Consider the following 11,746-nt stretch of genomic DNA (forward strand, 5'->3'; position numbering starts at 1 on the left):
TGCAGTGTCCCTAGGTATTTTTAATTTCCTCTTTGTTTTCTTCGGTGATCCATTCGTTGTTAAGTAGCATATTGTTTAGCTTCCCATGTTTGTGGTTTTTAAGCTCTTTTTCTTGTAGTTTATTTCCAGTCTCATAGTGTTGTGGTTGGAAAAGGTGCTTGATATGATTTTAGTTTTCTTAAATTTGCTGAGGCTTGGTCTGTGGCCAGCACATGGTCAGTTCTGAGAATGTTCCGTGTGCACATGAGAAGAATGTGTATTCTGCGGCTCTCAGTGCTCCTGTATTGGGTACATGCATAGCTCTAATTGTTGTATCTTCTTCTTGGATGGACCCCTTGATCATTATATAGTGCCCTTCCTGATCACTTGTAACACTATTTTAGAGTCTATTTTCTCTGAATCGTGCATCGCTACTCCAGCTTGTCTGTGATCGTGGATTCTGTTCCTCAAGCCAGAGAACTGTAGCTCCTCTTTGCTTCTGCTGCCCATCCTCTGGTGGTTGAAGCTCTCTAAGAGTCTTGTGTAAGCTTCCTGATGGGAGGGACTGGTGTGGCTGAAGATGGGTCTTGTCCCTCAGGTGGGCAGGGCTGTGCTCTACAAAATTTCAACTGGCTTGTCTGCTGATGAGTGGGGCTGTGTTCCTACCCTGTTCATTGTTTGGCCTGCAGGCTATTTGGTGGGGCTAATGGCATCACTGATTCGATGGATGTGAGTCTGAGTGAACTCCGGGAGTTGGTGATGGACAGGGAGGCCTGGCATGCTGCAATTCATGGGGTTGCAAAGAGTTGGACATGGCTGAGCGACTGAACTGAGCTGATCTGAACTGAATGGCTTCTGCAAGGGCTCATGCCAATGGGTATTTCCTAGAACTGCTGCTGCTAGTGTCCCTCACCGTGGGGTGAGCCACTGCTGGCCCCTGCCTCCTCAGAAGACCCTTCAATACTAGCAGGCAGGTCTGGCTCAGTCTTTTACGGGGTCACTGTTTTTCTCCCCTGGGTCCTGGTACACATGAGACTTGCTGTGCACCCTCCAAGACTGGAGTCTCTGTTTCCCTCAGTCCTGTGAAAGTTCAAAGCCAGACTCTCCGGGGACTCTTCCTTTTGTAGGACCCTCAGGCTGGGAAGCCTGACATGGAACTCAGAATTTTCCCTCCGTGGAATAACGTCTGTGGTATAATCATTTTCCGGTTTGTGGGTTGCCCACTTGGTAAGAATGGACTTTGATTTTATCATGACACCCCTCCTACTGTCTCATTGTGGCTTCTTCTTTGTCTTTGGATGAAAAATATCTTTTTTTTTTTTTTGGTAAGTTCTAGTATTTTTTTGTCCATGGCTATTTAGCAGTTAGTTGTGATTTTGGTGTTTTCATAAGAAGTTGTGATTTTGGTGAGCTCATGACGGAGGAGCCTGGTAGGCTGCAGTCCATGGGGTCGCTAAGAGCTGGACATGACTGAGCGACTTCACCTTCACTTTTCACTTTCATGCATTGGAGAAGGAAATGGCAACCCACTCCAGAATTCTTGCCTGGAGAATCCCAGGGACGGGGGAGCCTGATGGGCTGCTGTCTATGGGGTTGCACAGAGTCAGACACGACTGAAGTGACTTAGCAGCAACAGCAGCATGTTCTACTCCACCATCCTGAGCTAATCTTATGTCTAAACTTTAAAAGAGTGACAGCAACAAGTGCTGGCAGAAACAGGAAGTAACTGTTATAGGCAGTAGTTGGTACAACTGCCTTGCAGTACTTTTTGTTATATACCAGGACTAAATAATGTAAAGCCTATGGCCAAGCAGCTCCACTCTCTGTTATGTATACGTGCAGAAGATCTAGTGCTTAAGTCAAACAAGTATTCATAGTATGAGAATGTTCAAAGCAGCATCAGTTTAAAAAGGATCAAACTAGCCATAACACCAATGTCCATCAGTTGTAAATTTGTTAATTTGTGTTGTAGTAGTAATTCAGTGGGATCCTAGGCAAAACACTTATGGTGATAAATGTCAAAATGCTGGTCTCCTTGTGGGTCTGAGGGCCTGCTGGGGTGCTGGAAGTGTTCTATATCTTGGTACGAGTAGTGGTTAAACATATATATATATATATATATATATATATATATATATATATGTGTGTGTGTGTGTGTGTGTGTGTGTGTGTGTGCATATATATATATATACACGCACTTAAACTTTTTTCTGAGCTGTGAATGTATTTATATATTTTGCTGTGTGCATTTCATAACATAGTAATAAAATGTGAGAATAGAGTTATGTATCTGTTTCATTTTGGAAACATAAACACAGATGTACAGCCTAGAAATGTATGAAAATCCTTCTGAAGAACAAGGTTGAAGAGACAGGGAAGAAGATGGAACTTCCCTCAGCGTATCTTTTCATATAGTTTTAATTTTTCTGTAACACTAATGTGTTAGAGATTCAAAGAGTAAAATTACATCAGTAAAGATGGAAACAGTTTTTAGGAGGTAGTGGCAGAAACAGAGGTGTTGATGAGTAACTTCATCTTTTGTTTTACATCTTCCCATCTCCCTTGGCGTTCAGTTTGGGGTCGTATTACTAACACTGGCCAAAAAGCTTTAAGAAGAAGCCTTTGGGCTAGAACAGAAGAGGTGATTTTATTCCTCCATGTACTCTCTTCCTTTTCTCTGCAGTCACACAGGTCACATCCTTACAGCATGGGACCAGAGGACAGATTTATCCCTGGATCTCTATGTCGCCACGTGGAGCACAGCTGGCCTGAACTTGTGCTTTGAGAGTGAGAAATAAGCCTGTTTCATTTGGGGGACTTACTTGTTGCTGCAGGATAGCCTAGCATATTCTGATCAATAGAGAAGATGAAAAATTAAGGTGATTTTTTGAGAGTGAGGAGATATAGTGCCTATTTTAGGGAAGTTGGGGAGAGTAAGATAAAGGTTTTCTATATTCTTCAGAAGAATGAGAACACTTACAGACTGTTAGAGCTAGAAGAAAACTAGAAACATTGTATTCATTGTGAAGACAAAGAAACTGGGACCACAGGGCCTAATGATTGGGTCAAGATCACATGACAAGTTAGTAGTAGAGACAGGATCACAACCCTCATTTCTGAGGCCTTGAGAATAGTCCCAGGGTTAGACTACAACTACTTTTGAGAGCAGCTAAACAGAGTCAGACACGACTGAGCAACTTCACTTTCACTTTCCACTTTCATGCATTGGAGAAGGAAATGGCAACCCACTCCAGTGTCCTTGCCTGGAGAATCCCAGGGATGGGGAGTCTGGTGGGCTGCCGTCTATGGGGTTGCACAGAGTCGGACATGACTGAAGCGACTTAGCAGCAGCAGCAAACATTTGCTTTAGACTATTCTGAACTTCACTTCCCTGGTAAAGGTTCTTGGTGGGAATCACAGCGATCTGAGCCCCTGTCAGTGTTTGCCCCCAGCTCTGCGGTTGTAACAGGATCCCTCTTTCATTTCCACTTGACTACCAAGGATGAGATGGCTGGATGGCATCACGGACTAGATGGACGTGAGTCTGGGTGAACTCCGGGAGATGGTGATGGACAAGGAGGCCTGGCGTGCTGCGATTCATGGGGTCGCAAAGAGTCGGACACGACTGAGTGACTGAACTGCACTGAACTGAACCTTCTACCTAGCCAGTCTACTGTGGGTGACTTGGGAAAGTCAGAAAATATCCTTCACAAGAATTGGCACTTTCATACCCTATTTCTCTTATTGCTTATTTTTTTGTGATCTGAATCACTTGTATGAACAAAGTAGACACAGAAATAAAGGTAATGTCCTTGTTGAGGGGTGTGCTCCTTTATCTTTTGACATTTTCTGGGTGGATAAGCCCTTTCTCCCCGAGTTTGTAAGAGTAAGGAAAAGAAATGCCTATGGCAAGGTTTGAACAAATGTCTAGAGGGCCCAGATTGTCTAGATTGTTTTGTCACAAATCTCTTTCTGCTTCAGCATTGCTCAAGACTGGGTGACCAGCCAGAAGTCTTCCCCACCCCTCATAATTTCTGTCTATGATCCGGTAACTGCCCCTTGTACCTTCCTCAGGCTCATATCCCGAGTGCCCCCACCCGCCTCTCCATTTCTGAGCCATGGCCATCTCTGAGCCATGGCCATCTCTAAGGTGGACACTTCCAGACCTTTGTTTTCTGTCCCCACTCTGACCCTGGGAATTAAAGGAGGTCATTGTCACATCATCACTGGGCAGCCAATCAGGTGGCAGCTCCCTCCAGGAACCTCCTTGTGCGAGGGGAGTTCTTAGGCTGCTTCAATGGAAGGAGGGAGCCACGTAGGAGGCCTGGCATAAGCGCAGAGATGATAATCACAACATGGATTGTGTACATCCTCGCTCGGAAAGGTGCCAGGCTCCCCTTCCCACCCAAAGTCAGCTCGGTGAGTGGGGCTGGTGATGGCTAGGTGGAGAGTATCTCAGGCACCATCTCTGCTCTGAGCCCTGGAACTTCCGGAGAGGAGAGTTCATGTTAGATGCAGATAGTGGAGCAGGGGTGGGTCTCTCTACATTCTGAGGGCATTGATTTACGACTTTGTTGCAGGATGTGGAAGTTACGGAGAGCGAGGCTGTGTCTGTAGTACAGCACTGGTTGAAAAAGGTAAGGTTCCTCTGGGACTCAGGGTAGCCCAGATTGTAGAGAGCTGGATTTCTCTCTCTGTAGAACCAGGAAACCCAAGTTCATTGCCCACCAGCCTGCCTGGAGCTGCGTCCAATTCATCACATGTTTGGGAGCACCCAGTCTGTTTCCTCACCAGAGATGCTCCGGTGTCACCACCGGCCCCACCCTGCTTCTCAAGCATGGAGTGGAGGGGGCTCAGATGGGTGGCCCCTACTGCAGGATTTCTCAGGAGGACCTTGGGTTAGGGCCCATGACTTACCGAGTCCCTGGAATTCCACAGGAAGGTAACAGCAGACGGCTTAGTGTCAGAACTGTGCAATAGCGCATGTGTAGGGATATGCATGTGTATGCTATGATAGGGAAGAATAAAAAGGAAAAGGAAGAGGAGGGGGGACTGGGGACCAGATGAGTGAAGGAAATAATCCTCTGAAGGAAATCACTCACCTTTCAGACTGAAGAAGAGGCTTCCCAGGACATAAAGGAGAAGATGTCCACCAACTTCCCTCCCATGCAAGGCCAAGATATACATGTGACTAGAGACGTGGTAATGGAGCCTGTTAGCCGCCCATCCTGGGGGACTGGGGGGTGGGGAAGGGGAGGTGGGCCTAACACAAGGGTCCTGGGCTAGTGGGCAGAGCTTGTCCAGGCTGGGCTGTACCCTGGCCATGGGTAAGGCTGTACCCTGGCTGGGCAGTAACCACTGGATGCCACTGAATTTCCTAGGTGAAGCACCACCTCTCAAAGTCTGGTTTGTTAGCAAACCAGAGTCAAGAGGTCCTGGAGGAGAGAACAAGAATCCAGTTCATAAGATGGAGGTAAAGCATCTCTTTTCCCGGACCAAGACTGTAGGGTGGGCGAAGCAGAGAAGGCACGAGCCCCCTCTCCGGGATTCCTGGCTGACACAAACCCAAGTCTGTCCTTCTCTAGAGGTGTTGACACCTTTGGCTGAGAAGTTTTGCATCCTGCCTTTGGGGTCTTAAGGGATTGTTTTTGCTGTCTTGAAAGCCCAGCTCATCCCTAAATTTTGAAATAACTGGAGGGGTTGGAAAATGGCTTGCTTACCATCTCTTAACTGCTTCTGAATACATTTTAGACTTCTGTTATTTTTGCACTTGATTTGTTCAGAAGTGGCTGCACTTTAAAGAGCAAAAAGAAAACAAGCTCTTAAAATGCAGAAGCTGAAACCCTCCTGTTGGCCAGAGGTGAGAGGAGGTTTCTCAGGCCGAGGCTGGAGTCCTGAGCTCCACGCAGCTGCACAGGCCGTGGCCATCTTCCTGGGTCTCTGCCTTCCTGCTCTGCAGAGGCTAATACTCCAGGCAAGGGAGCCTGGGGCCTGGAATGGGCTCACCCCTCAGCACACGCTTCCCTGTTTCCTTCTGGGGTGTGCATTCGCTTGGGCCTCCTCTCCCAGGAGAATCCTTGTGGCCTTCTGCTGGCCTTCCCCCTCTCATCTCTGTACTCAGCTTCCTTCCTGTGCCCCCACTGCCAGCTTTGCTCTCTCCTATCAAGAAAGATGCAGTTCCCGAGAAATGTGTTTTTGCGTCCGATCCATCAGGATGCTGTTTTCCTGTGTTTGTCCCTTCTAGTGGCATTACCATTTTAAAAGACGATTCAGAGGCTCAAGAACTGCGTTAAGAGGAAGGGTCTAATTTGAGACCTCCCTAGGAAAGGGAGGGAAACCTGACAAGGTGGCCCAAATCATGAACGTTGTTAACTGCCCCCCAGCCACTGCACTCCACGTGGGATGCTTGTCTGCTCCCGGCCTGGCTGTGCCGCCAGCTCTAGCTGCTGTCATTCCTTGGTTTGGATAATATAAACATCCTCCTCTGGTATTTTTTAGACCTTGGCTGCATAGTGTAAGTAGGTTAAAGCTCTGGAGACGTGGGACAGGAATCAGTCAATTATCCACATAGATGTTTTCCACTCTGGGTATTCTGTGGAGATTTTAAACCAGTAAACACAGCCTGGTTCCCCCTCTGATCCTCCTATCAGTTTTATTAAGTACATGGTCAGGGTTGCATATCCCTTTATTAAGCACCACTGAATGTGCACTTATGTGACAGGTGTGTATTGGCCACCTGATGCTTGCTAGGCTTTCTGGAAGACAAAACAGCATAAATGAAGCCCCCATTTGAAAGGCTACACAGGACGTGGGTGGAGAAACCTCTGAGCACTGAAGGACATGCTGGGGACTCCACCAGAATCACCTGCGAGGGTACAGTGCAGGGCTGCGCCACTCGGCTTTGCTGGGCTGGTCATCTGGGCTGACCCGTGTCTGGGCAGGGACCTGACATGCAGGGGCCAGGTGAGGCCTCCCACAAAGGCAAGAGCCTGGCAACTTGGCCAACCCCGTCTGGCCCCTGTGGCCCCTTCTTCTCGGAGGCATCCCCTAGCCCCTCTGTCCCCTAGCCCCTCTGTCCTCTCTCTCTCTCCCTGGGCACTGGCCAGCTTCATTGTGTCTGAGCCATATTTCAGGGCACATTTGGGTTGTGTCCCTCATAGGCGGTATCAACACTGAATTCACACAGAAAACCCCAAACCTAGAAGAAAGCAGACTCAGAAGGCACTGTCAAGAATGGGGAGTCCACAAAAGAGACACAGATGTAAAGAACAGACTTTTGGACTCTGTGGGAGAGGGTGAGGGTGGGATGATTTGAGAGAATAGCATTGAAACATGTATATTACCATATGTGAAATAGACGACAAGTCCAAATTTAATGCATGAAGCAGGGCACCCAAAGCCGGTGCACTGGGACAACCCTGAGGGAGGGGATGGGGAGGGAGGTGGGAGTGGGGTTTAGGATGGGGGCACATGTACACCCATGGCTGATTCATGTCAATGTATGGCAAAAACCACAATGTTCGAAAGTAATTAGCCTCCAATTAAAAAAAAAAAGAATGGGGGAGTCTAAAGGGCACAGGAATGGGGCTCCAGTGGGCAAGCTGCTTTTGCTGGAGTGGAGGGTCTGTGGGGGTGTGGAGTTGGGAAGGGCGCAAAGTGGACGCTGGTGAGGAAGGCAAATCCAGACAGTGAAATAAGACAAAAACAGCAGCAAAGAGGAGCCTGCAGCCTCTCTGTGAAAGAATGCTCTGGTAGGATCTCTGAACCATGGTGAATATGCGCAATGCTGATCATAGAGAGCTGGTAGGCGAGCAGGAGAGGAATTCAGAAGGGGCAAATCCTCAGCCTCAAGACCTCTGACCCACTGTGTAACTCTGGCGAAGGCGCTTAACTTCTCTGTCTCCTTGACTCTTCTTAGGAACATTTACTACCTGCCTGGGATCGCTGGGGGGCTCAGGTGTACTTGGTTAGTAAAAAGGATGCTTCTTGGTACTGATACAAAGAGGGTGGAGGACCAGCTGTAAAGCTCATAGGGACAGTCAGAACTGTGGTCCACACGATTCCACCTCTGGCGGTTCCACAGTGACTGGTTAGTGGAAAAGGAGCCCAGGCACCCCAATGCTTGACGGTGTTTTGCAGCCATACCCGTATCTTCCAAGTGCCGAGCGAGGCAAGAAACGAAGCCATGCGAGATCGGATAGAGCAGGTGAGACGAAGGTAAGCGTTAGGAACAAGATGATTTGTGTCCTAACTGGGGGCAGGTGGGTGGGGGGCCGCTGGTCTCTCTGTGGATCTCCCTCCGCCCCAACCCTGGGCCTGGCTAAGCCTGGGATCCTTCTGGACTGAGCGCCTCTTCCCAGGACTCAGCTCCAGGGCCCAAGCTCGGGCTGCAGTGGTCTGTGCTTGGGGGCTGCTGTGGTCTGTGCTTGGTGGCCTCCACTGCCCTTCCGTCTCCCTTACCTCTCCTCTCCTCTGTCCCCTGCAGCATATGCCATCTTTCAGATGAGATCTCTCAGGAGCTTCACAACAGAAATAGCTACTCCGAATGCTAAGAGCACCAGGTGGGAGAGCCAACGGGGAGGGGCGGGGCAGAGAGGACGGCTCCCAGGCTGGGTGGGGGCTTGAGAGTACCAGCAAGGGGGTGCACCGGGGCCAGTGGGGTCAGGGAGAAGGCAGCTGCCTGAGGCTCCTGCCATGCCTCTCAGATTTCTGGAAGAGCTTCGAGTCTAGGTCAGATTTGTGTTTCTGACTCTTCACTGGTGTCACAGACCAGTGCTCCTCCATTGCCCACAGGCCCAGGGGTCTCAGGGCCTTGTAGTCGAGGCCAAGGTGGGGCCTGCAGTTCTGAGTTGCTGGCACTCCTGAGCATGGCCATGGCTGGTCTGCTGACCCCACTTTGAGTCACAAGGTCACACAGCCCCAGAGTGGGAGCAAGGGTGCACCGGTTTTGGCTTAGCCACCGATTAGGGCCATGACTTTGGGTCCCATGAGCTCTTGGCCTGCACATGGTAGGTACCAGTGGTCGTGGCAGTGGTTGCTTGTGCAGCTCTGGTTGGTGGTGGGCCATTGACTGGCGATGCCTCTCCAGGAACCATCTGTCCAGAAAAGGTTGTTGCACCCCTGCCAGGCGGGGGCTGATGGGGTGACCACCAGCATGCTTAGAGGAGGGCCATGGAGGTGTATGTTGGTATTTATTGAGCACTTCATCTGTGCCAGCTCCTGCACAAGGCACCCTGTCTGGGTTTCTCATCTGACCCGAGTGACCGTAGGGGGAGGGTGTGCTGGTGCACTGATAGTTGAAGCAGAGATAAAGCTGCTCTGGGGGGCAGACGCTGGCTTTCATCTGGCTCTGGCATGGGCACTTGCTTCATGCCCAGTGCCTCAGTTTCCTGACTTGAGGACATTCCTCGTGGACCATGGCATTCTGCACGTGGAAAGTGCAGGGTCAGTGGTTTGCTAATGCCAGTAGGGGCGAGGAGTCAAGGCCTGCAGGGGCCTCTGGAGTCAGGCTCCCGTCTCAGCTCTGCCCGACGCAACGGCTGTCCTCCCCATGGGCCTCCCCGCTCCTGTATCCTGCTCTGTGAATGTGGAGCGCAGTGGGCTCAGGAGGCATTGCCAGCCTTGTCCACTGCCCTTCCCACATTTCCATGTGTCTCTGGTCATTTCCCTCTTTCCAGGTAGGTGTCCTTCAGGATCAAGGAGCAGCCTGTGTTGGAAGGATGTCCACCTACCCTGACCTGAGGAGCAACCACACCTGGGCAGTGACGATCCAGCGGGTGAGCCCTGCCTTGTTATAGTGGCAGCACTGGAATCTTGCTGAACTGCTGATAAAGAGACGTGCTATTTAACCACCACCCCAGCCTCTGGTGTGAGTGCCTTGCTACCGTCCATTGTTCGGATCTTGAACAGCCATGGGCTTGCCTCTGGGGACACAGGCTCACTGCCTTGTGGGGAGACAGTGACAGGCCCCCACCACTGTGTGAAGCAGGCTTGCTGGGGGCTCCTGGAGTATTAGGGGCAGGCTGTGCTGTGGCAGGAGGACTTCCTGGGGGAGGTGTGACCTGTGTGCTTCACTCGAGGATTTCATGTCCTTTTACTCCTTCTCTAGAGTGTGTCCTTTCCTTACACAGACCCACGCTTCTGACCTACATCCTCTTCCTCTCTCTGAAGAACTGTTAACATTTCTTGCCAGACAGGTCTGCTGGCAACAGTTTCCTTTGTCTGAGAAAGTATTTCCACTTCATTCTGAAGGATACAGAAGTCAAGGTTTTCTTATCAACACTTCTAATATTTTGCTCCACTCTGTTCTTGCTGGCATGGTTTCTGAAGGGAAGTTGGATATAATTTTTATCGTACTTCTCTCTAGGTAAGGTCCCTCCAACCTGGCTGTCAAGATTTTTGTGTGTTTGATTTTCTGCAGTTTGAGTATGATATGTTCAGGTGTAGCTGTTTTGCCATTTATCTTGCTTGGTGTTCTGAGCTTCCTGGATTTGCTGTTTGGGGTCTGTCATTAGTTTTGGAAAAATCTCAGCTATCACTTTGAATATTTTTTCTGTTCTTTTTGTTTCTCTCCTGGTTTCCCATTACTCAAATGGTGCACCTCTTGTAACTGTCCTGCAGATCTTGGATATCCTCTTTCACTTCTTTTCACTCTTTCACTCTTTTTTTTCTCTTTGTTTTTCCGTTTGAAAAACTCCTGTTGACATTTCTTAAACCTCACCAACTCTTTCCTTGTCCACATGTAATCTTCAGGTGAGCCCATCAAAGACGTCCTTTGTTTCTATTTCAGTTCAGTTCAGTTCAGTTCAGTTCAGTCACTCAGGCATGTCCGACTCTTTGCAACCCCACGAATCGCAGCACGCCAGGCCTCCCTGCCCATCACCATCTCCCGGAGTTCACTCAGACTCATGTCCATCGAGTCCGTGATGCCATCCAGCCATCTCATCCTCTGTCGTCCCCTTCTCCTCCTGCCCCCAATCCCTCCCAGCATCAGAGTCTTTTTCAATGAGTCAACTCTTCACATGAGGTGGCCAAAGTACTGGAGTTTCAGCTTTAGCATCATTCCTTCCAAAGAAATCCCAGGGCTGATCTCCTTCAGAATGGACTGGTTGGATCTCCTTGCAGTCCAAGGGAGTCTCAAGAGTCTTCTCCAACACCACAGTTCAAAAGCATCAATTCTTCAGTGCTCAGCCTTCTTCACAGTCCAACTCTCACATCCATACATGACCACAGGAAAAACCATAGCCTTGACTAGACGGACCTTAGTCGGCAAAGTAATGTCTCTGCTTTTGAATATGCTATCTAGGTTGGTCATAACTTTTCTTCCAAAGAGTAAGCGTCTTTTAATTTCATGGCTGCAGTCACCATCTGCAGTGATTTTGGAGCCCAAAAACATAAAGTTTGACACTGTTTCCACTGTTTCCCCATCTATTTGCCATGAAGTGATGGGACCAGATGCCATGATCTTCGTTTTCTGAATGTTGAGCTTTAAGCCAACTTTTTCACTCTCTTCTTTCACTTTCATCAAGAGGCTTTTTAGTTCCTCTTCACTTTCTGCCATAAGGGTGGTGTCATCTGAGTATCTGAGGTTATTGATATTTCTCCCGGCAATCTTGATTCCAGCTTGTGTTTCTTCCAGCCCAGCGTTTCTCATGATGTACTCTGCATATAAGTTAAATAAGCAGGGTGACAATATACAGCCTTGCCGTACTCCTTTCCCGATTTGGAACCAGTCTGTTGTTCCATGTCCAGTTCTAACTGTTGCTTC

General features: G+C 49.1%; 1 protein-coding gene across 1 annotated transcript; it reads left to right on the plus strand.

Moving 5' to 3' along the window:
* The first annotated feature begins 4,221 nt into the window (after positions 1 to 4,221).
* On the plus strand, positions 4,222 to 9,833 carry SPATA19 (spermatogenesis associated 19). Its single transcript, XM_069566430.1, has 7 exons — positions 4,222 to 4,398; positions 4,560 to 4,616; positions 5,089 to 5,181; positions 5,361 to 5,452; positions 8,119 to 8,196; positions 8,465 to 8,540; positions 9,657 to 9,833. The coding sequence occupies exons 1-6, from the start codon at positions 4,321 to 4,323 to the stop codon at positions 8,529 to 8,531; spliced, it is 465 nt and encodes a 154-aa protein (XP_069422531.1). The 5' UTR covers positions 4,222 to 4,320; the 3' UTR covers positions 8,532 to 8,540; positions 9,657 to 9,833.
* Positions 9,834 to 11,746: the final 1,913 nt, after the last annotated feature.

Source organism: Ovis canadensis, chromosome 21 (assembly GCF_042477335.2).
Source record: "Ovis canadensis isolate MfBH-ARS-UI-01 breed Bighorn chromosome 21, ARS-UI_OviCan_v2, whole genome shotgun sequence".
NCBI lineage: Eukaryota > Metazoa > Chordata > Mammalia > Artiodactyla > Bovidae > Ovis > Ovis canadensis.